General features: G+C 52.5%; 1 protein-coding gene across 5 annotated transcripts in view; it reads left to right on the top strand.

Annotated features, from left to right (window-relative positions):
• OSBPL2 (oxysterol binding protein like 2) overlaps positions 1-22,738 on the top strand; it is a 43,497-nt gene that overhangs the window by 5,947 nt on the left and 14,812 nt on the right. For 2 of the 5 annotated variants that reach the window (XM_074317669.2, XM_019753395.3), the window contains exons 2-5: positions 11,671-11,844; positions 15,291-15,435; positions 17,926-18,001; positions 21,995-22,129. In XM_074317669.2, the coding sequence (XP_074173770.1) occupies positions 11,808-11,844; positions 15,291-15,435; positions 17,926-18,001; positions 21,995-22,129 (393 nt within the window). In that variant the 5' untranslated portion in view covers positions 11,671-11,807. Of the gene's footprint in view, positions 1-4,629; positions 4,766-11,670; positions 11,845-15,290; positions 15,436-17,925; positions 18,002-21,994; positions 22,130-22,738 lie in introns of those variants that run through there. The other 3 variants (XM_074317670.2, XM_019753396.3, XM_074317668.2) reach the window with 2 other exon arrangements.

The following is a 22,738-nucleotide window of genomic DNA, read 5'->3' as shown; positions in this document are numbered from 1 at the left end:
GGATGGCAGGGGCTTTCCTGTGCGGTGCCAGCTCCCAGCCTTGCTGTGGGCTCGCCGCTAAGGCAGCCGAGTTTCGGGTTGAACACGGATGCTCGTCAGGGTAGCAGACTCCTGGTGAACATAGGTTTTCACACCTGGCTTCTCATCAGAAGAACCTGGGGAGCTTTGTAAAAAGTGCAGGTTCAATGCCCCACCCAGATCTCTGGCCTTCAGGGCCCAGGGGTGTGTGGAGCGCATGCCTGCTTGTGGCTGTCCTGGGCTTGGGACCCCCCTGTTTTGGATCAAGGACCCCTTTAGAACCCAATGAGTCTGACTCTCCTTCCTGGGGATCAACGTGAACACAAACAGAAGCTTGTGATTTTGTCCTTAATCGTCTCTGTGGGGGAGGGGGGTTGGGCTAGAAATTCATGCATTCCCCCCCACACCTTGGCTTAAATCCCCACCCCCATTAGCGCTCAGGAAGTATAGTTGGGAGTGAGCTGGCAGGGCTGGTGTTAGGAGGACAGATTTCTCAGTGCCGTGGAACCGGTTAGGAGGCTGAGCAGTGGGACTTGGGCAAGAGCTGACGAGGAAGGACCTGGAACGGGAGAGGGAAGCAGGTGACAGGGCGAGGCTGGCAGACTGGACTGGGTCATGATGGGATGGCATCCAAAGCATCCTGCCCGACTGCATAGGTGCCACAGGCCATAGGTGAGGGGCCCTGAGGACAGCAGGCTCCCTCCCCCCTCCCGGCTGCTCCCCACCGCCCCCAGGCCCTGGTTTAGAGGTGGGCAAGCAGAGGGGAGGGTGGCCCTCCTGGTTGTCTGGTTTCCCTGCTCTCAGGGCTCCACAGTGGGTAGATACCCCCACCCCACCCAGTCCTCAGCTTCCCCTCCCTCTCTTCTCTCTCCCTCTCTCTCTCTCTCTCTCTCTCTCTCTCTCTCTCTCTCTCTCTCCCCCTTCCTCTCTCTCCCTCTCTCCCCCTTGGAACCATCTTTTCTGTTACAGAATGACAACAAGGTGGGTTAAAACAAACGTGTTTGCACTGGAGTTTGGAGGCACTTGGTTCTGGATTACACGATCGTTCGTGCTCCTCGAAGTGTGTGATGTATCTTTGGCTCTCACTATTGAATAATCAGTGTTGTCAAGGGGAGACCAGGGACTTGAGGGGACTTGACGGGGTGAGTGGCTGGCCGAGTCCCAGCAGCAAGTGCGGCTCCCACAGCTCCTCTCCTCGGGGCAGGCTCGTTTCCCCTCTGCCTGCTTTCAAGGCCGCCCTTTTGGGTGGAGAAGGGTAAACAGTGTGTGATTCATTCGGCTGTTGACATAGCAGGTAGGTTCAGGTTCGTTTACCTTCCTCGAGTCTAGAAACTGTCCTTGTATCTTGCATGAGCTCCTAACAAAATCAACAGTGGGGTGGGGAGGTGACGCCACACCCTAAGTCAGGGCCCATGTGCCAGCTGGCTGAGCCAGGAGCTGGGCTCTGCCCTGTAGTCCCGCTGGTGTCTGCCCGCTGACTCGGGGTTACGCCCACACTGAGCGGGCCCACCAGAGCCCAGAGTCACTGTTAAGGCCGCAGGAGGAAAGCACGCAGCTTCCTGGGTTTGGCCTGAGAATGATGCACTGTCGGAAATTTGAGGACGACCCATGTCACCGATTCCTCTGAGTACAAGGAAGCAGCATCCAGCCAGTCCCTCTCCATTCCTCCCCGAGTCCGCGTGACGTGAGCATGTGAGGGGGTGGGCCAGAGCCTGAGCACACACAGCAGCCTTTCAGACAGGTGCTATTGTGACTAGAGTACAGATTGTTTATTTGATTCTACTGCTAAGCTTTACAGTCGGCAATGTTAAGGCTTGATCTCGCCTCAGCAATGCGCACAACGCATGCTTCAGTGAGTTCAAGTTGAGAAATCCAGGCTGGTTTTGGAACTAAGGATAAAGAGTGGGTTTGGCCTGGCGTCCTTTACTGTGTTCCATGGACAGGGTGGTTTTGGGGGCCAGCTGTGCCGCTGTCCCCGCCCCCAACGTGCGCCTGAATCTGTGCTCGGGGTCAAGGAACGCCTGCCTGCCCCGCTGCTGCCGCTTTTTCATGGTCCTCTCGGGCTGCCAGATGGGCGGTCAGCGTGGAAGCCCATCGTGGTGTCTCCTCCCAGTGCGGCCCTGGCCAGCTGGCCCCCGCCCCCACCTGTGGAACCAACTCATGTATTAGCCTTACATGAAAGGAAACAGTCACTTCTTCTCCTGTGCGGGCCACATTGTCAGTGCTCAGAGACATCTGCGCGGGACAAAGCAAGTGAGGGCATTTCCACCACGGCCAGAGGGTCTCTGTAGTGGTGCAGGTTGAGGCTTTGTTTCCATTAACTTTTGTTTTTTCACAAAAGAAAGGAACTGGGGACTGTGGCATCACGGGTGCCAGTAGGGCCAGGGTCTTTAGGCATCCAGGTGACAGGTGAGCTTCATTTGCAAAGCGGTCATCTAAAGACTAAAATGCTAGGGTGACGGGTGGCTCAGTTGGTTGAAACACGGGCCCTAAACCACAAGGTTGCTGGTTTGACTCCCGCAAGAGATGGTGGGCTCTGCCCCCTGCAACCAGGTTTGAACACGGCACCTTGAGCTGAGCGCCACTGAGCTCCCGATGGCTCAGTTGGTTGGAGTGTGTCCTCTCTACCACAAGGTTGCCGGTTTGACTCCCGCAAGGGATGGTGGGCTGTGTCCCCTGCAACTAGAAAATGGCAACTGGACCTGGAGCTGAGCTGTGCCCTCCATAACTAAGACTGAAAGGACAACAACTTGACTTGGAAAAGTCCCGGAAGTACACACTGTTCCCCGAAAAAGTTCTGTTCCCCTTCCCCAATAAAATCTTTAAGAAAAACAAAAAACAAGAAAAACTCATTAAAAATAAATCAGGACTAAAATGCTGAAAAATCCATGACCACAGAGGCAGAATGGCCAAGAAGCACTGTCCACCCACGGTGGCGGTGGCATTGCCACGGTGGAGAGGGGTGGGGTCACCCAGAGGCCCAGGCCTGCGTGGCTCGGGCCGCGTGCTTCCTCAGGAGTTGCGGGGCGCTGGCTTGCCTTTCCTCAGCGGTGTTAAAATCACCCCGCAGCCTCAGTTTCATGCTTCCCGGTTTAAGTTTCCTGCCCCATCCTTGTGTCTTTAATGCCTTCCGATAGTTCATTGTGTTCCTATGTGTTAAACTTTGTGGCTTTCATGCTCAGAAGTGACACTGATTTTGCGGTCCTGGTGGGTGCCCTGGATAATAGTCCTCGCGTTATGGTAACATTTAAGCATCTTCCCGGGGGTCTGACAGGTCAGCCTGGGGGGATGCGGCCAGGTTGGTCCCTGCCAGGCTGCTTCCGGAGAGGAGAGGCCACGTGGGGATGTGAGGGTGGCTGTGGTTTGCTGTCACTGGCCTTCGGCCCACCACCGGTGTTCTCCGGACTCTGGATGTGTTTGGCCTTGACCTTAAGAGACTCAGGGAGCTGAGAGCCTTACAGGTGAGCTGTGCTCCTGAAGCGACGGTGACGGTGGGTCTGGAATACCACAAACACAACACACGGACTTTGCCACGTGGCTGCTCTCGCTTGGTTCTGTCTGATTTGTGCTTGATGAGCCCAGTGTCCTGCATCCGGCAGCCAGGCAAGTGTGCCATTAAGGAGGCCGGCCCCTCGGCTGAGGCCCTCACCGGCTGGGTTCCTGTGGCGACCCTGCTGTGTGATCAACTACATGTGACCTCTGCGGGCCAGGACCAGCCCCCTGAAGGCCTTTCTCCAGGGACCTTCCTCAGCCCCTGCGTCAGGTTCCACATCTCCGCTGTCCCCAAACCGCTGCCCTTTACAGCTCTGCACCCCCCGGTGGGAACGAGCCTGGAAGTCCAGGCCGCACCTCTGAACCGTCAGACCGAGGAGGGTTCTTGGAAGGGGACTGTGAGGTGGCTCTGGGTCCTTTCTGAGAAAGAAGCCTCTCACTGGTGGGTGGGAGCATAAGCCTCACCCCGGCATCTCGCTCTGTGCGTTGTTCGTTTCCTTTTGCACTACTTGCTAGCGCACTTTCCCGACGTTTAAAACTGCGATAAAATAACACAGAACAAAATGTACCATCTTAGTCATTTCTAAGTGTGCAGTTCAGGGACATTAAGTACACTCACTGTTGTACAACCATCACCAGCGTCCATCTCCAGGACTCTTCATATTATAAAAGTAAACTCTGTGCCCATTAAACACTCACTCCCCAGCCCCTGGCACCCACCATCTACTTTCTGTCTCTATGAATTTAGCAACTCTGGGTTCCCCATTTAAGTGGAATCACACAGTGTTTGTCCTTTTGTGACTGGCTTATTCCCCTGAACGTAGTGTCCTCGAGGTCCTTCCATGTGGTAGCGGGGTGTCAGGATTTCCTTTTTAAGGCTGAATAATATTTTGCTTGTCCATCATCTGTCAATGGGCACGTGGGTTACTTCCACCTTTAGCTGTTGCGAATCCTGCTGCCATGAACACGGACATGCAAATGTCTCTTCGAGACCCCCTTTCAATTCTTTTAGGTATATATGTAGAAGTGGAACTGCTGAGTCATGTGGTAATTCCGTTTTTAATTTTTTGAGGAACCACCATACTGTTTTCCACAGCAGCTGCACCATTTCACGTTCCCACCCACAGTGTATAAAGGCGTTGATTTCTCCCCATCCTCATCGGTGTTGTTTGTTTCTCTGGATAGTGGCCGTCCTGGTGGGTGTGAGGTGGTATCTTTGTAGTTTTGAGCTACATTTCGCTGGTGATCAGTGATGGTGAGCGTCTTTTCATGGGCTTATTGGCCATTCGTGTGTCTTCTTTGGTGAAGTGTCTGTTTGAGTCCTTTGTTGCCTGTTTTTGAAGTGAGCTTTTTGTTTTGTTGTTGAGTTTCAGTTCTCTATATTCTGGATATTAATCCATTATCAAGTATGTGATTTTCAAATATTTTCTCCCATTCTGTGGGTTGCCTTTTTATTCTGGTGTGTTATTGACGCACAAATTTTAAAAATTTTTATAAAGTCCAGGTTGTTTGTCTAATTTTTTCTTTTAGTGCCTGTGCCTTTGGTAACATATCTAAGAAGTCATTGCCAAATCCAATGTCATGAAGCTTTTGTCCTATGTTTTCTTCTAAGTTTATAGGATTAGATCTTACATTTAGGTGCTTGATCATTGAGTTAATTTTTGCATATTTTGTATAATTTTTGTATGCCAGAAGGGTCCAATTTCATTTGCATGTGGATGTCCAGTTGTCCTTGCACCATTTGTTGAAAAGACTGTCCTTTCCCCATTGAATGGTCTTGGCACCTGGTCAATACCATCTGACTCTGTATGAGAGGGTGGATTTCTGGGTCTTCTATTCTGTTCCATTGATCTGTGTGTCTGTCTTCCTGCCAGCACCATGCTGTTTTGATTAGCTTTGTAGTAAGTTTTGAAATCAGGAAGTTGAGTCCTCCAGCTTTGTTCTTCTTTCTCAAGATTGTTTTGGCTATTCCAGGTCTCTTGAGATTCCATACGAATTTTACGATTGGCTTTTCTATATCTGCAAAAAACACCATTGGGGTTTTGATAGGGGTTGCATTGAATCTGTGCATTGCTTTGTGTGGTATGGACATCTTGACCGTAATAACCTTCTAGCCCACGCACATGGGACGTGTTTCCATTGACTCGTGTCTGCTTTGATTTCTTTCAGCCATCTTCTGTAGTTTTCGTCGTACAGGTCTTTCACCTCCTTGGTTAATTCCTCAGTATTTTAGTATTTTTGATGCTATTATAAATGGAATTGTTTTTGTAATTTCATTTTCCGATTGTTCATTGTCAGTGTATAGAAATGCAACTGACTTTTGTGTTTTGTCTTTGTATCCTGCTATCTTGCTGAATCTGTCATTTCTAACGGAGGTTTTTGTGTGCTCCTTAGGGTTTTCTACATGTAAGATTATATCATCTGCAAACATAGTTTTACTTCTTTCTTTCCAGTTTGGATGCCTTTTATTTCTTTTTCTTGCCTAATCACTGTGGCTAGAGCTTCTCGCGCTGTGATGAGTAGAAGTGGCAGAAACAGGTCTCCTTGCCTTGTCCCGATCTTGGAGGAAAAGCTTTCAGTCTTTCACCATTAGGTACGGTGTTCCCTGTGGGTTTTCATATGTGGCTTCTATTGTGTTCTGGTTCTGTCTTTTTATTTCTATTTTGTCGAGTGTTTTTATCATGAAAAAGTGTTGCAGTTTGTCAAATGATTTTTCTGCATCAATTGAGATGATCATGTGGTGTGTTTTTTCTATTTTGTTATTGTAATATATTGATCGATTTTCAAATGTCAAACCATCCTTGCATTCCAGGAATAAATCCCATTTGGTGAAGGCATATCCACCTTTTAATGTGTTGCTGAATGTGTTTTAATGTGTTTGGTTTGCTAGTGCTTTGTTGAGGATATTTGCAGCGATGTTTGTAAGGGATGGTGGTCTGTAGTTTTCTTTTCCTGTCTGTTTCTGGCCTTGACGTGAAGGTCATGGGACCTCATAAAATAAGTTAGGAAGTATTCCTTCCTCTTCAATTTTTCTGGGAAAAGTTCAAGAAGAATTGGTGGTATTTCTAATTTAAATGTTTGGTAAAATTCACCAGTGAAGCTACCAAGTCCAGGACTTTTCTTTGTTGAGAGGTTTTTAATTACTGATTCAACCTCCTTACTAGAGGTCTGTTCAGATTTATTTCTTTGTAATTTAGCTTTTGTAGGTTTCTGTGTTTCTAGAAATTTGTCCATTTTATCTAGGTTATCCCATTTTTTGATGTGCAGTTGTTCATAGTACTCTCTTATAATCCTTTTTATATTTGTAGAATTGGTTGTAATGTCCCCACTTTCATTTCTGAATTTAGTAATTTGAGTATTCTTTTTTTTCTTAGTCCATCTAGCTGAAGGTTATTCAATTTTGTTAATTTTTTCAAAAAAACAACTTTTGGTTTTATTGATTTTTCTGTTTTTCTATTCTCTGTTTCTTTATCTCTGCCTGACTCTTTATTTCCCTCCTTCTGCAAGTTTCGGTATTTGTTTCTTCTTCCTTTTCTACTTCCTTAAGTTGTAAAGTTAGGCTGCTGGAGAGCTTTCTTATTTTTTAATATAAATATTGGTAGTTCACTGCATCCTATAAGTTTCGGTGTGTTGTGTTTTCATTTTCATTCATTTCTAAGTGTTTTCTAATTTCCCTTGTGGTTTCTTATTTGATCCATTGGTTGGTTAATAGCATGTTGTTTCAGTTCTACAACTTTGTGAATTTTGCAGTTTTACTTTTGTTCATTTCTAACTCATCTGTGCAGAGACGATGCTTTGTATGATATCTGTCTTTTTAAATCTATCAAGCTGCATCTGTGGCCCACCACTTGGTCTGTCCTGGAGAATGCCCCGCGTGCCCTGGAGAAGGGTGTGTGTTTTGCTGTTGGGTGGTGTGTGCCGCACATGTCAGTCACATCCAGTTGCTCTCATGTGCTGCTCAATTCCTCTTTTCTTCACTTATCTTCTGTCGGGTTGTTCCTTGCTGATGTATTTTAAAGTTATTAAATAGAATTTATATTATTTTAAATGATTTGCATTCAGAATTGGATTTAGAGTTTTCATATTATTAGTGAACTTTTCGCACCTTGTGGAGGTGGCATCTAGGTTGCCATTTTTACAGAGAAGAGAAATAACATACAATTCCACCCTTCAGGGACTTGACCATGGAAATTAACCCCCAGGTCCCCAAGCTCTTAGCCAGTTGACTTTTTCTGAAGTGACTAGATCTGTTTTTCTAAGAAAAACATAAAGATGATTTGTAAGGCTTGGGTTCAGGTGTTCATAGATGTGGTGGTGGGACGTTTGCGTTCTGAGCCAGAGTCCTGGAAGTACAGGCTGGCACAGGCAAGAGTGGGCACCTCAAAAACAGTGGATGGGCTCTTTTCACGGGAATGGGCATTTTGTGGGAAAGCGGCAGGAATGATGGGGCGTCCTGAGCTGGTGTCTCCCTGAAGAGCCAGTACTCACTGCGGCCGGCATGCGGGCAGGGTTCTGCAGCAATGGTGGGGAGAGGAAGCCCCCCGTCTCACGCCTTCCCTTGACGTGGCTGGGTCAGCCCCTGGGAGTTGCCCGCGGGACCAAGAGTGGTGGGGAAGGAGGGCGGGGGACGGGAGGCGAATGAAGAAGTGCCGCCCGAGCTTGTTCTTCTGGGTTTTCTCCAGTGAGAAAAGGGAACAGTTGACCAGAAAGAGCTGATTGAAAAAAACCAAGTCATTTCCTGAAACACTGTCTTCATGGATTGTTTTCTGAGTGCACAATACAATCTGAGAAGAAGGACGTACTCAGGAAACAGAAGTTGTGCCTTTTGGTTGATGCTCTTTCTTTAGCGATTGGCTCCCTGCACATTCCTCCACTTTGGTGGAGTCCTGAGCCGCAGAGCCTAACTCTCCCGTACTTCCTCCAAGCTTCTTGTTCACAGCCCTCACTCCCCTCTGCAAGGTGTGTTGGCTGGATTGGGGGTGGGGGACCCACGTCCAGGATCAGAGATGACGTGGCCTTCAGGCTAGCTGGGACATGCCACAGGGCTTCTGGGGGTCCCGAGCGCTGGACCAGGCTTCCGAGAAGAGGTCAGGCGGGGGGCAGGCGTGAGGAAAGACCAAGGACCAGGCCAGGCTGGGCACTGCTCAGCCACATGGGCATCTGCTGTGCCATGAGCCTGAGGGGCTGGGGTGGCGTGCAGCCCTGCCCTCCCTCCCCCTGCCTCACTCACTCTGGCTCAGGTCCAGGGTCGCCCCCTTGTGGGGGGAGCCTGCTGAGGAGAGGACCCTCCTTGGGGCTCCGCCCCCTGCGGCCTGGCACACAGTGGCTCCTGGCGGATGCTTCTTGAATGAATGAATGAGATCACTGTTGCTTTGTGTTGACAGTCTGTATCTATAGGTAGTTTTTACTCCGTAAAACGAAGAAGATGAAATGTGCGGTGGCTGTTACCGCAACCCTTTTGGGAATTACCTTGAAACTGTGTTGGAATTAGTTACTGAACTTATAAAATGTGAGCCTGTCCTGTGGCTGCTGTGAAAGTTTCGGCCTTGATCTTGTGGAGGGGGCTTGGGTTCTTTGTGGCAGGCGGTCCACGTGGTGCCCGAGGCAGGGACGCAGTGCTACAGGTTGAGTCACTGCCCCTGTTGTCGGCCAAGCCGTGTCTTCAGTGTTCGTCCAGCCTAACATCTTACAGCCTCATTCTGAAGACTTGCCGTACAGTTTGATCAGTTTCCTTCAACATTAGGACACCTGAGGGGGGTGAGGGAGCACAATGCAAGGGCGCGTGTGTGACTTGCACGTGCTGTTATGCGAGGTGTGAAGCACATGGAAAGCAGGCAGGACAGCCCTCTGTGCCCATTTCCAGCTCTGTGAGTCTGCCAGCTGGGCACAGCCTGTTCTGTGAGCCACCCACCCACTCCTCCCAAGTTGTGTGGAAGAAAATCCCAGACATGGTATCATTTCATCCACGCATGCATCAGTGTGGCTCTGAAAGATAAGGTGTCTTTTAAGAAATGCTATGACCGCACCTATGCCTCGTTTGAGGTGTAATTGACATGCAATAAATTGTACATGTTTAAAGTGTACAGTAAGGTTTGATATAAGTGTACGCACATGAAACGCTCACCTCCGTCAGGACAGTGAAATAGCCCTCCCCTCTCTGTTGCTCTTTTCTTTCTAATTATCTGTTGGAGAAGCTGGGTTTGTTCTGCCTGGGTTTTGCTCGTTGTTCCCAGGATGTAGTTTGACACGTAGTTAACGTGACGTGCACCCCTGTGAAACTGCCAGTGTGGGGACATCCCCCCACCTCTCCAGCACACTCTCTTTTTCCTTTGTGCTTTATTGATTGAAGAAGCCGGGTTTTGTCCTGTTGACTTTCCTAGTCTGGATTTTGCTGACCGTGTCCCCACGGTAGCATTTAGCAGGTTCCTCGATTCTCTGTGTTCCTTGAGTCGGTACTTAGTTAAAGCTGGAGGCTGGGCCAGATTTTGGCTCGATTTTCTTGGCAAGACCTGTTGGCTTCAGAGGTGGTTGCATGCTTCTCTGCCACAAGGCACATAACACATCTGGTCCTGTGAGGGCAGCAGCCATTAGTGGCCTGTGCGTCAATTCCTCAGTGTCACGTGGCAGCGATGCTCACGCCCTCTCGTTCCTTTGTCATTGTCACTTCTGCAGAGTGACACGCTGGTCTCTATCATTTGCCTACACAGCAGCGAACACAGCCTGCACAGGACAGGCAGGGCAGACGCTCGATGCTTTCCTGTTGTGGACTAGCTTTCAGAAGATCGTGTTGACAGCCCCAGTGGTGACCAGTTCGTGGCTTTTCCAGCATCTTTGCGCACCTGGGACGGAAATGTACCGGTCATGTTTCCGTCTAGTACATGGTAGTGGTGCTCAGATTGTTCTGTTGTTACGGGGAGCCTCTGGGGTTCACCCTGGGTCTTGTGATAGCACCCCGGTAGCTTCTTGCTGCCTGCGGGGGGACCCCAGTCCTGGGTTCAGCCATTTCTCTTCCAGGGAACCCTGGTTCCCTTGAGCGGCCCTTGGAGGGCTAAGCAAATTGCTGGCAGTTGTAGCTGGGTCCTGGCGTATCAGAGAATTCAAAGTGAGTGATAATAGCTTCTCCAATTTGCAAAGGAGAAATCCTGCACCAGTGAGTGAGGCTCTGCATGGGTGTTTCCAGAAGCTGCACGGGTGCCCGATTCCCTGGGCCGGGTGGGAAGCTCGGAAAGAAAAAGGAAACTCAGAGCCTTTCCAGGAAGGAGGGTTGGAGAAATTAGTGCCAGTTTGCGGTACAATGTGGAAGCTCATGAGTGTGCTGCAGGGCGGAGCCCAGACCTGAGCCACTTTGCAGGTGTCACGAGGCCATGCAGCCACTCCAAGGACAGAGGGTGTGTCCCTGCCCCTTCACTGCTCTCAGAACTGAGGGAGAGCCCTGGGGCCCCCTCTTTATGTTGCTAACACAATTAAAGATAGGGCTCAGCTTACTGTCACAAAAAGCCAAACTTTGGGGACAAGGTTGACCTTTTCCTCAGGCTCTTGCCATTTAGAAAACGCTGCTCTTCCTGAGAAGTTAACATGCATGAGTTCTGCTAAAATATTGAGCTAAAACAATTTTGAGAAAATTTAAGTTGATTTCAGTTTGTGCTGATAGCAGCTAGCCTATTCAGCAGTCTTAATTCTCAGAATTGAAATTGGGTTAATGTTGATGTGAAACAAGTATTTTAACATCATTTTCCATTTATTTGTAACCCTTTGCCTACTTCTGGCAAAGATTTGCACCGACCTTCAGAACAATTCCTGAGACATGTTTGAGCCCCTGATGTGTAAAAGCCTCACTGAAACTTACCTGTTCATGTGACTTTCCCCAAATTAATCATTTTATCATTTTTTATACGATAGTAGATAATGATTTTCAAATAAAAATAACTTCCAATGATGATTACTTATTAGCTACTATTCATTGATGGATATTTGTATAATAAATGTTTCCTCTGATTTATACTTTTCGAAATCATGCATTTGTTATGAGATCATTCATTTTATTTTTTTGCTTAGATGTAATTGAGATTGATTTCAAGAATGATGAATGGGTTTTGAAAAATGTCTCTAACCCGTAAAACTTCGGAAAGCTAAGTACACCCTAATGTTCCCCCTCCTCAGATCTTCACTGCCTATTGGATTTTTACAAAAAAGGCTGCTGGTGTCAGATTGCTGGCAGTGTTGGTGTAGATCTGGTGGTGATGATTCAGTAGACGACCGCAGACCCGCTGGCCGGCGAGGGAGCCTGGGGCTGAAGGATGAACGGGGACGAGGAATTCTTCGATGCTGTCACAGGTGAGCGGACAGAGAACTGGTGCATCCTGCTCTCAGACGGAGCCTTGGTTTGGGACGTGAGGACGGCTCAGGAAGCCCACGCAGGAGGGAGCCATGACATGTGCCCAGTCCTGGCTCCCAGTTTGGTGACAGAGCTCAGCTTTGGACCATAGGAGATAAAAAGAAAGGGCAACTGGGTTTTAGTCTTTCAAAGAGTTGCTGTAGGGTATAAATACTCAGAATTCAGTTATTTTTTGCTTTTCCCATGGCCATTGTAAACAGCAGCTCGCGCCTTGTGGTGTACGCCTGGCTGGGTGTGTTTGCATGTGGGGGGGGGCAGGTGGGGCTGATGGGGAAGGTGGGACAGTGGGCCTGCAGGTCACATGTGCTTAGAGCAGCCCCTCCCCCATGGCTGGGAGGACGCCCTGGACCCCCACGCAGCAAGTACAGTGGTACCTCAGTTTTCTAACGTGATCCGTTCCGGAAGGCCGTTCGAGCTCTGTAACGTTCAAAAACAGCCGACAGGTAGGCCTCAGGATCTTGCACTCAGCGGAAGCTGCGTGACGTGTTTGACTTCCGAGGCGTGTTCGAACACTGAAGCATTTACTTCCGAGTTTACGGCGTTCGTAAACCGAAGTGTTCGTCAACGGAGACGTTTGAAAACCGAGGTGCTACTGTGTAGCCACAGTAAGCTCGGAGGCCCGAGAACACGCTCCATCCCCACGGTCAATGGGTGGAGGGTCATCTTGTGGTTCCTGCTGAGGACTCTTCTTGGTGGACAGAGACTCCAGGAGACTACTGTCGTCGTTCCCTCCTGAAGCAGCGCAGCGGCTTTGAGGTACCACTGCGGGCCTGGACTTCAGTGATGGTCTTTCCAAGTGCAGTCAGAGGGGCCACGTCTGTAGTTACTGCCAAAACGACCTGGTCCCCAGCACAGCACAGGCTGCTTGCTGATGGCGGGCACTGTCCCCCTGGACACACCTTAGCAGCATGCTCTCAGGGGCGGTTGTCACGCACTAGCCGAGAGCTTCTCCCCGGGGGGATAGGCAGCCCCGATTATTGATTTATTCCTGTCGGAAACCCCAGGAGAAGGGGGCACTGAGTACAGAGCCATCAATCATGCCTGTCGCCTGGTCGCCGTGCCCCAGGAGGTGGGTCTGTGCAGCCACCTGCTCACGCCTCAGTCCTCGTTTGCAGCTAACCTGACACTCAATGGGATGGTCAGGGTCTGGCCCTTGGGCCACCTGGCTCTTGCAGGGTGGCTGTGTCGTAGCCCAGACAGCCCAGCCTCGGCGTGACCCCTCCTCCTGGGAGCCCCATGCGAAGTTCCCTGGGAACCAGTGTGACTGAGACCCCTGGACCACTCTGAGCTTCTCCCAGGGATGTTTTCCGGAGAGGCCTGGAACCCCACGTAGCACAGTGTTTGGGGGGACGCTGTCTCCACCTGTCCGCACGGTGGCACTTCTCCGTGTGGACCCAACAGAGAAGGGAAGAGGCAGCTGTCCAGGTGCAATAATGTGTCACCTCAGTCCTTTGGTTCCAAAACGAATCATGGGAAGAGCAATACTGAGTGTCCCAAGGTAGTGAAATGCCGTAGAAGATGCAGTGTCCCCACCACATCCGTGCCCAGAGCGGTGGGCTCACCTTGGAACTCGAACATAAAAAGTATTTAAACCCAGCAGTTATTAAATGTGTGACTTCAACAGGCAGTTCCTTCCTCCAAGAATCTGTACTATTAAAGTGAAAGGTTTTAAAGTACATGAAAAACATGTACAGACTGAGGGCTACAAAAATTCACACACTGTCCTGTTAAAGTGGGTATCTCTGGGGGTGACCGGTTATTAGTTCAGTTGGTCAGAGCTGGTGCTAATAACACCCAGGTTGCTGGTGCGATTCCGCATGGGCCACTGTGAGCTGCGCCCTCCTTAAAAACAACCAATGTGGGTGTCTCTGAGTGATCCGATTGCAGATGTTTTCAGGTTTCCCCTTTGCGCCTGTGGATTTCCTTTTTTCTACAATAAGTACCTATTTGCATCGGCTTCATTTGAGGCAGGGCTTCAGCATGAGTGTCGGTGACGTGTGGCCTTGTATCCGGGCGCGGTCCAGCTGTAATTTAAATGACCTCTGTCTACATAAATGTCTTAGCACTGAGGGAGGTCCATGCAGACCAGACACCCGGGCCAAAGCAGGGGGCACAGTCCACAGGACGGGCGTCCTTAAGTTGAGAACCTGCTCAAGCTCAGTTTAGGGTGGGGGTGAAGTAGCTGTTGCTTTCGGGAACAGTAGCAAAAAGTAGAGGTAACAGGCTATGTCAGGAAAGGGATCATTTAGGAGGTTCATTTTTAATATATCCTTTCAAAATTATTGTGCAATAAATCTCCATGCTACGTTTTGTGAATCTGACCATATAGAAGGTTATGAAAGGAGATGTTTTTGCTTATTCTCGGGGAAGCTTAGCCGCAGATTGGTTTACGTTTTGGGGTCTGACAGCAATTAACCCCCGGCTTTGCGCCCTGGGCCTTGCCGTCCTCTCTGTGAAATGAGGGCTGTTGTGGAACCCTGAAGTCCTGTGGGCGCCATGTCCCCCAATAGTCGAGGTCATCACCGAGCAAGTGCCAGCAGTCCAGGCGCGCCCTCCCGCAGCTGGAACGGAGGCGCCCCGGCGGCCGCAGCTCCCCTTGTAGCTCTGGAGCAGAAGCTGAGTATTCGTTCCACTGGTGTACTGTCTGTGGCGGGAGGAAACGTGTTCTCCTTTCCCCCCAGAGTCGCCTGCTCTTTTGAGAGAAAGCCCCCTTGGTGGGAAGGGTCATGGAGCATGGCCTAGTAGGTGGCTCTTACTGGGGTAACTGGATGGTCCAGGAGAACATACTCGGCTGTGTTTCACTAAGTCCCAAGTAGTTCATTTCCCCCAGGTTTCTTGTGCCACCGACTGCTCCGTAAGTTGCACCGATTACTCACTATTTCAGTGACTGTCCTGCATCTGATGGGTTCTGGCAATTGCATGGCGCAGGGTCCTCGTGCCGTACGAGTGAGTTCAGCGGGTTGGGGCTTAGAACCAATGCAGAGCGTGACCGCGACCTTGTGCAGAGACACCTGCCGCCCCCTGAAGAGGGAGCTGAGTGCTGGGGGCGGCCCGGAACGGGGAGGCGCTGACGACAGGCCTGAGCCACTGTCCTGGGCCCAGGGCTGTACCTCGGGCCAGTGGACAGTCCCCTCCAGGCCTGTATGGAAGCTGCAGTATTTGGAGTTCAGATTTGAGTGGGTATTCTCGCTCAAGAAGCTCCCTGCAGTATCCCTGCCTCTCTGCTCTTTCTGCAGTCCCTGGGAAACTGATGTAATTATGCCAAAGGTGTTCATAAAAACCATTTAGAGCTCCGGGTATTCTGCGCAGTCAGGATTCTTGGAGGCAGACTTTTTTTTTACCATCTAAGACCTGTGAAAATTACCATTCTGCTTGTCTTGTGCAGGCTTTGATTCTGATAACTCTTCTGGGGACTTTTCAGAGACAAATCAGCGAGTCACTGGACCGATTCACGTGGACACCAGCCAAAGTAACGGGATTGGAAAAGCTGGGGAGAGGCCCCCTCAAGAGAATGGGATTCAAAAGCACAGGTATGTCGTCCCACGCGTGTGTGTTAGAGTCTTCCAGTGTATCTGTAACGACCCCCTAACACGCCGCAGGCGCCCCTGCAGCGCTCAGAGTCATGAGCGTCACCCAGGCGGGCCCCTCCTGACAGCACCCAGCGCCTGGTCAGCCAGAGATTTGCAGACGCGCTGCCTCTCCTTGGCTGGAGACCAGTGATGGCGCGTCTGTGACTAGTGGTCCCGTCACCCATAAAATGATGGAGACGGCCATCCCTGCCCGGCCTGGCCGGGCGGCCTGAGCACAGGGGGTGACCTGGCGCCATACACGCGGCCGGCGCTGCCGACGGGCGCTCGGCTGAGGCTGATTTCCGGCTCATCTGTCTGCGCTGACCTCTCACCACTTTGAGTTTGGACTAAGAGTTGTTCAGTGCTGCGAAGCTGCGTTCCATTTTCCTCCCCCAGCGTGTCACTGTCACACAAGCAGAGTCCGGTGCCAGTGACCTGAGTGTTCCTCAGCAGAAGTGGGATCACAGGCCGGCCAGCTTGTCAGCTGGCGGTGGCCCCCCGAGATGACGCTGGTGGGGAGATGGCACCGGTGGGAAGGCGGCTTCCGTCCTCCCCACACTGATTTGCATTTTGGCGCCAGCCAGCCCTCCAGCTTCACCCCGACCTGCCGTGAGCTCTAGACCCAAATGCTCACCTACATCCCCACTCACGCCTGTTCGTTGGCACACGTCCTCCTGCTCAGGCGGCCTGGCCACCAGCAGACCGGGCTCTCCCGGGCTGGACCTCTGTCATCAACCCTCCCCAGCGTCCTGTGACTTTGGTCTATAGCCAGGTGACTGCAAGTCAGCCAGGATGCCTCCCTCCTCCGTCCCTGCCTGGTCCTGTCAGCCAGCTCTGATGCGCTGGCCTCTTCAAACATGCCTTGGGGCGCTGCCGCTCTCCTGCCTCCCCTGTCACATCCCGGTCCAGTCCACACCATTCTGTGCCTCCGGCAGTCACCCTGGAACTGCGTCTGGACCCCCCCCTCCTCCTCCATGCTGCGGGCAGTCATTTTTCCAGAGTACAGTTCTGACCCGTCACTTAAAAGTCTCGGGCGGATGTCCACGTAGTCCCAAGCCGTTGCTGACAGCACCACCTTTTCTTTCACAAGTGCCTCAGTTTGGACAGTGAGCTCGAAGGTCCCTGCTAGGACGAGAGCCAGCAGCCTCTCCTCCCGCCCTGGCCCCTCCCCAGTCAGAGCTCTGCCCCTGCCCCCCTCTGTCCATCCCCCTCTTCAGTGCCTACTGTTCCCTCCGGTCGCCATGCTCCCTTCCCTCCTCGGGGCACCCCTGCTCCCGACTGTGAGTGTTCCTTCCCATGTCATTTCCAGCTGCCTTGGTCTCTCCCTCTTATCCCACCCCAAATAAACAGCGTGCCCTGACTCAGCTCCCCTAATGTGACATCCCTGATGGAGAGCTCAGGTCCCGAGCAGGCGAGGACATGTCCTGAAGACCAGAGTGCTGGGGGAGAGGTGGCCCCACCACGTCATGGGCCTCCCATTGCAAATGCAGACACCACTTGACAACTGCTTACACAAAATCGGAATTCCACAGGGAAACCCAAAGTGGGTTCTGGAACGCAGGGCGGCCGCGGGGAACCAAGGCCCCACATAGCGCTGTCTGGGCCACACTGCTCTCCTGCCAACCGGCTCTGTCTGCAGTGCACGGGCCGGCGTGCCTGCCCCAAACCCCGACCTACGTCCCACTCCGGTGCCCTCCCCCGATGGAGCCAGTGTCTCATCCAGCCAAGTGCCCAGGAGGGAGATCAGAGCCCCCCTTGGGTCAGGGGTCCCTTCATCTGTGAGCAAGTGTCATGGTGCAGACATGGCTGTGGGCTTCCCCTTGTAGTGGCGGGGAAACAGCCTGAGACGGATTCGCTCAGGAAACACAAACACATGTTTAAAGGGGGTTGAACAGCTGGTTTCCGAAAAGGTTTTCTTAATTGGGTCCCTTTTGGTGTCCTCCTGGCCTGGCCTCTGTCCGTGGTCCTGCTGTGTTCCACTGCCCCTCGGGGAGGGACCGATGACCTTTCTTCCTGCTCCTCTGGTGCCCTGCCCCCAGTTCTGTGGGAGGAAAGTCGGCTGTGTGGTCACGGGCATTATAGCCCAGGAGGCCGTCCAGAGTCCATGCAGAAACCGTCCTTTGGGACTTCAGCAGGTAGTCTTGTTTCTCCCCAGGCACTGCAGAACGGAGTTGCTAATGTTGAGACAGAAAAAGGAAAGGGAAAAGTGGCCTTGAGGGTGGCCGGTTGGCTCCATTGGTTAGAGCACGGTGCTCTTAACAACAAGGTTGCCGGCTGGTACCCGCGTGGGCCACTGTGAGCTGCGCCTTCTGCTTGAGTAGGAGCTGATGGGTCCTGGACAAACACACTTAAATAAATAGAAGTTTAAAAACAAAAGTGGCCTTGAGCAGAGTCATCCGTCGTAAGCAGCTCTGCTTGGGCTGACGCCTGCTGTCCTCTCTCACCGCTCAGGACGTGCTTGCCGGCCCCCATGTTCACCAGGACCGACTTCAGTGTGTGGAGTATACTGAAGAGATGCATCGGCTTGGTGAGTCCCCTGGGCCCGGCGGCGCCCGCAGCTGCACCGTTCCTGGGCGTTCATGGCCTCTGCGTGTTTATAAACGGCACGAAACAGAGACAGTGAAGTAGCAAAGGCGCAGATGCGAAAGGGGAAGGGTGAAGAAGCTAAGTTGTTACGGCCTGTAGGAGGCAGTTCCGTAGGCTCCACTCTGGGCGTTCCCCTCGGGTCTGTGATGTGCTCCGAGTCAGCCGGCTTCTGGTGACCCGCGTGAAATGGGGGCTTTCTGGGGTTCCCGGACACGCTGAGCGTCCCCAGCCCATCCCCACGGGGCTGCCGGCCGAGCTCAGATGCTCAGAATCTGTAACAGAAGGAAGAGTTGGGCAGCTGGTGTCCAGAGGCCATAGGTTCTCGTTTGCTGGTCTTTCCTGACTGAGAATCCTGCTGTGACTCTGGGGAGGGGCACCCCAGGAGCACGCAACCCCTGCTGACTCTCCCATGGCCTTGACTCCATCCTGCTGCTGCGGTTACTTTTTGCTCTTCTCCACTCCAGTCCTTTGTTCCCAGAGGAAACTTCATCTTTCTTTAACCTTTTTGTTTGGAAATAATTTTAGACGTATAGAAAGTTGTGAAATAGCACTGTGAGTCCTGTAAACTTCACCCAGCTTCCCATAATGTCACCATCTCACCTATGACTGTGGTGCAGTGACCAAATGAAGGGCGTCTGTGGGAATGTGACTGCTCCCTGTGCCACACACGTGACCTGGCTTTCCCCGCGTTTCCTGACGTCCTTTTATTGGAGGACAGTGTTTAGAGACCAAGATGTGGCCGCTGGTCGTGCTCACCAGGCCTGGGTGGCAGTGCCCCAGGGCTCCCGCAGACTGGAGACCTCGTCCGCACCCTGCGCCCTGCTTGCACACACACACACGTCTGCACACCTCTCTCAGCGCTCTCTTCAAAACCATGTTGGGGAATTTTTCTGAGCGGTATCACCTCCTATATTTTGACTGACCAGTTCAGGTCCAGACAAAAGTGTCTGACGGGATCTGTGACGAACTCGACCAGCTCCTTGATCCTGACCCTTCAGAAGTCTGGTACCAAAAGCATCTTTTCCACAGTGACGTCATGGCAGTGCAGTCCCCACGGGACTGACGGATTTACATTAAAGCTGAATGGAAATACGGGTTGGCCTGTTCTCAGAGCCACCGGGCAAGGTGACCTTGCTGGGTCACCCTGCACCACTGGACACATTCGTCACTTCCCCCTTGAGGTGCTTATCTCACTGCACACCTCTAAGGGGACCGGTGGCACCCTCTTCTTACTACTTAGCTCACTAAACAAGAGCAACAACGAGTGAACAGAGTTTCCAGCTGTCGCTCAGGGCTGCTTAGGCCTCAGCCAATCCCCACCACTTCCCTCCCTGGTGTTCCAGCGGGTTCCAGACGTCCTTCTCTTTGTAGATATTTCTTATGTGTTGGACAGGATTGGATTCTTTTTCAAGACAGCCACAGCACTGTTCTCCTTTAAAAAGAACAGTGCTTTAGTATCACCAGGTAGCCAGCTGCCCCAAACCCGTTCTCATGGGGTTTACGTCTGTGGGTGGACCTTGTTTGGATCCTGCTGTCCTGAACCTTTTGTTGCTCTTCGGAGTTTATGAGCTGATGCCCAGCGCCTAGACCCACTCATTCACTGTCACTGTTCATTCATTCCCCGGGCTGCGTCTGCAGTGAGGAAGCCCCCTTCCTCTGCTGTGAAGGTGGTTTGCATAAGACAGTAGGGCTGTGAGTGCTTCTTCCTGTTTGTCAGTCTTCACATGAAGTGTCGGGCTCGCTAGCATCACCCAGCGTGGACAACATCGCCAGCTGGTTTGTCTCGTTACTTACTTTTGAAATCAGGGCATTGAGCCTATTTGCTGTTGCAGGCCGTGGCTGGTGATGGCCATGGCTGGTGATGGCCGTGGCTGGTGAAGGCCGTGGCTGGTGATGGCCGTGGCTGGTGATGGCCGTGGCTGATGAAGGCCGTGGCTGTTGCAGGCCGTGGCTGGTGAAGGCCGTGGCTGGTGAAGGCCGTGGCTGGTGAAGGCCGTGGCTGTTGCAGGCCGTGGCTGGTGATGGCCGTGGCTGGTGAAGGCCGTGGCTGGTGATGGCCCCTCCAGTGGCCCACTGTCCTTTACAAATGATGCTCCTGGCTCGTGCTGTACTTTATTGTCTGGCACCTGCAGTCAGCCACCTGTCCAGGGAGAGGACTCCAGACCACATCTGGGCGGGCCCCAGGCAGCCGCTGGATTGGTCTTGTTTCTGGATCTCCTGAGGGGAGACACTTAGGAACCGTGTTTTGATTTGTTTCAACGATGCTTCAGATCTGGGGCAACAGGCTTTATGGAACCACCATTGTGTGTGTGTTTCTCCCACACCGACCGTGCTGCAGGTACTGGATGGGGACTGGCGCAGAGCTAAGGGCTCACTCACTGTGTCCCCACGCGCTGCTCTGGGGAGCACCAGCTCCGCCGACAGCCGCGTGTTTACCAAAACGGTGGTCTGTTGGCTTCTGTGGCTCTTTTGTGACTAGCGCATCTCCAGCCACTGTGCTCGGAGGGCGTCTGCACTGGCTCCTTCACTGGGGGGGCTGTGCCCGTGGGATTTCACGGGCTCATTTGTTTCTTTTTATGCTTGATGCATGGAGGTTGCTTTTCTAAACTTAGTTTTGTTTTCAAATTGTAAGTCCAAAGTTAAATCTCCCAAACAAGATATAGTCCTAGATCTATCTGTCTGTCTGTCTGTTTATCATTTATCTATCCATCCATCCATCCATCCAGCTCCCTGTCCCTGTCCGCTCCCTCCTGTACTGTCCCTTCCCCAGAGGCAACCATTACAAAATCTATAGTCTGTCTTACCACGCCACCTGAAGTTGACCGTGTATATCTCCTCCCCGTTTCTTTGGGTGCACGATAGGCCCCCACACCTTTCTCCATCCACGGCACGACGTAGCTGCTTCTCATTCTTTTGGTCCCTGCGTTGTGCTGCCTCTGGGGCGTCCTGTATTTACTGACCTGGCCTGTTGTGGGGCATTTGGGTCATTTCGGGCCGTTGCCGTGTGTTTGCTGGAGAGTCTCTGGGATAATCTGGCACCTGGACCCCAGGATAAGTGAATGTGCAGTTCTGATGTGGTGAATTCCCTGGGGTGGGGGTGGAGGGTGTCGCACTTGCAGTGCCACCAGCAGGCGTGGGGCAGGTGAGCAGCTGAGCAGTGGAATGTCACGTCGCTTTATCTCTTCCCCCCTGACGTGAGCAAGGCCAGCGCGGCTCCTGCGCTCAGGGCTGCCTGTGTTTCTTTCCCTCCCTCTCCTCCGGTGCCCTCTGCCCTCTGGCCCCTCACCCTCCGGTCCTTTCTGACACCCTGCCATGCTCAGCAGGCTTTTTCCTGGGAGGTCCTTTGCCGTATTCCACTCTGTCAGCATCTGCTCCATACACACCAGCTCTCAGTGCCCTGTCACACTGTCCCTTAGTGTCCCCCTCAGCCTCTTCCTGGCTCCTGCCCTGCACTACTCGCTCTGCCCACCTGAACCTGAGTGCAGGTCTCAGAGGGAAACACTGTGGCCAGCTTTGAAAGCCTCTGGGCGCAGCACACCGGGCCACATTATGGAATGTCTCACCTGCCTGGTTAATGAGCCATCACCCCTGACATGCTGGGAAGCTAATGACTCTTTTGAATGATGCTTTGGGACCATCAATCTGGAGGTGGCCTGAAGGACACGCTGGAGTTGGGGGCAGGCCACTGGAGGTGGCCAGTCAGGGCGCTCCTGCACTCTCGGTGGTCTGGAAGGGGGCGGTGGGCGTAGACAGAGGAGTGGGGCGGAGCCATGGCACAGGCAGTGGGGGGGGGGGGCAGCGGCTTTACCTTCCAGGGGTGCTCCCCCATCGCTGGGGGGTTCAGACCTGTCCAGGAAGGGGCCCTCCATGCGGGGCGGGAGTGGGCTGTGCTTCCTGGGGACGGGCCCCTCATGGTCCTCGCTGGCCCTTGCAGGAGCTGTCCAAGATCACCATGCCCATCGCTTTCAACGAGCCCCTGAGCTTCCTGCAGCGGATTACGGAATACATGGAGCACGTGTACCTCGTCCACAAGGCCTCCCGCCAGCCCCAGCCCCTGGACAGGATGCAGGTGGGTGCCAGAGCGTGGTTGTGAGTGGGTGTGACTGGCCACGTCACGGTTGGGACCCGGCCCCTGCCTAGTGGACGTCTGGGAGGGGAGCCAGCAGAGCTGACCCTGAGTGTGGGTGCTGTCTGTCCTGCCCGGCGGCCGTGGTCTCACAGGCCTGCATGTCAGCCCCTCCTGGGTTCTCTCAGCAGCACTGTCCATGTGGGCACATGTGTGTTCCCTGTGTGTGCGTGTGTGTGCGTGTGTGCCACATGTGCACCTATATGCATGTCATGTGTGTCCGTATGCACGCACATGTGTGCCCACATGTACATGTGCACCCACCTGCCCAGGTGCACATGTATGTTGTGTGTGCATGCGTGTGTGTACCCGTGTGCATGTGTGTTGCATGTACCTGACTGCGCACATGCGTGTGTGTGTGCCTGTGTGCGTGCACAGCTGGGACAGACAGGCTGCCCTTGCAAAGGGCCTGCAAGAAGTCCAGGCGGGGGCAGTATAAGCAGCGGGGAGTTCCTGCTCCTCTGGCTTAGAGGAAGTGGTGAGTGACAAAGGCATCTCCTGGAATCTCTGTAATCTCAGACATTTACACGTAGAGGACTGAACAGTCACCAG

Source organism: Rhinolophus sinicus, chromosome 13, assembly GCF_057876585.1.
Source record: "Rhinolophus sinicus isolate RSI-liver-muscle chromosome 13, RSI-T2T, whole genome shotgun sequence".
NCBI classification, from domain to species: Eukaryota; Metazoa; Chordata; class Mammalia; order Chiroptera; family Rhinolophidae; genus Rhinolophus; species Rhinolophus sinicus.
The sequence above is the reverse complement of the archived record's forward strand: the minus strand, read 5'-3'. Positions and strand labels throughout refer to the sequence as shown.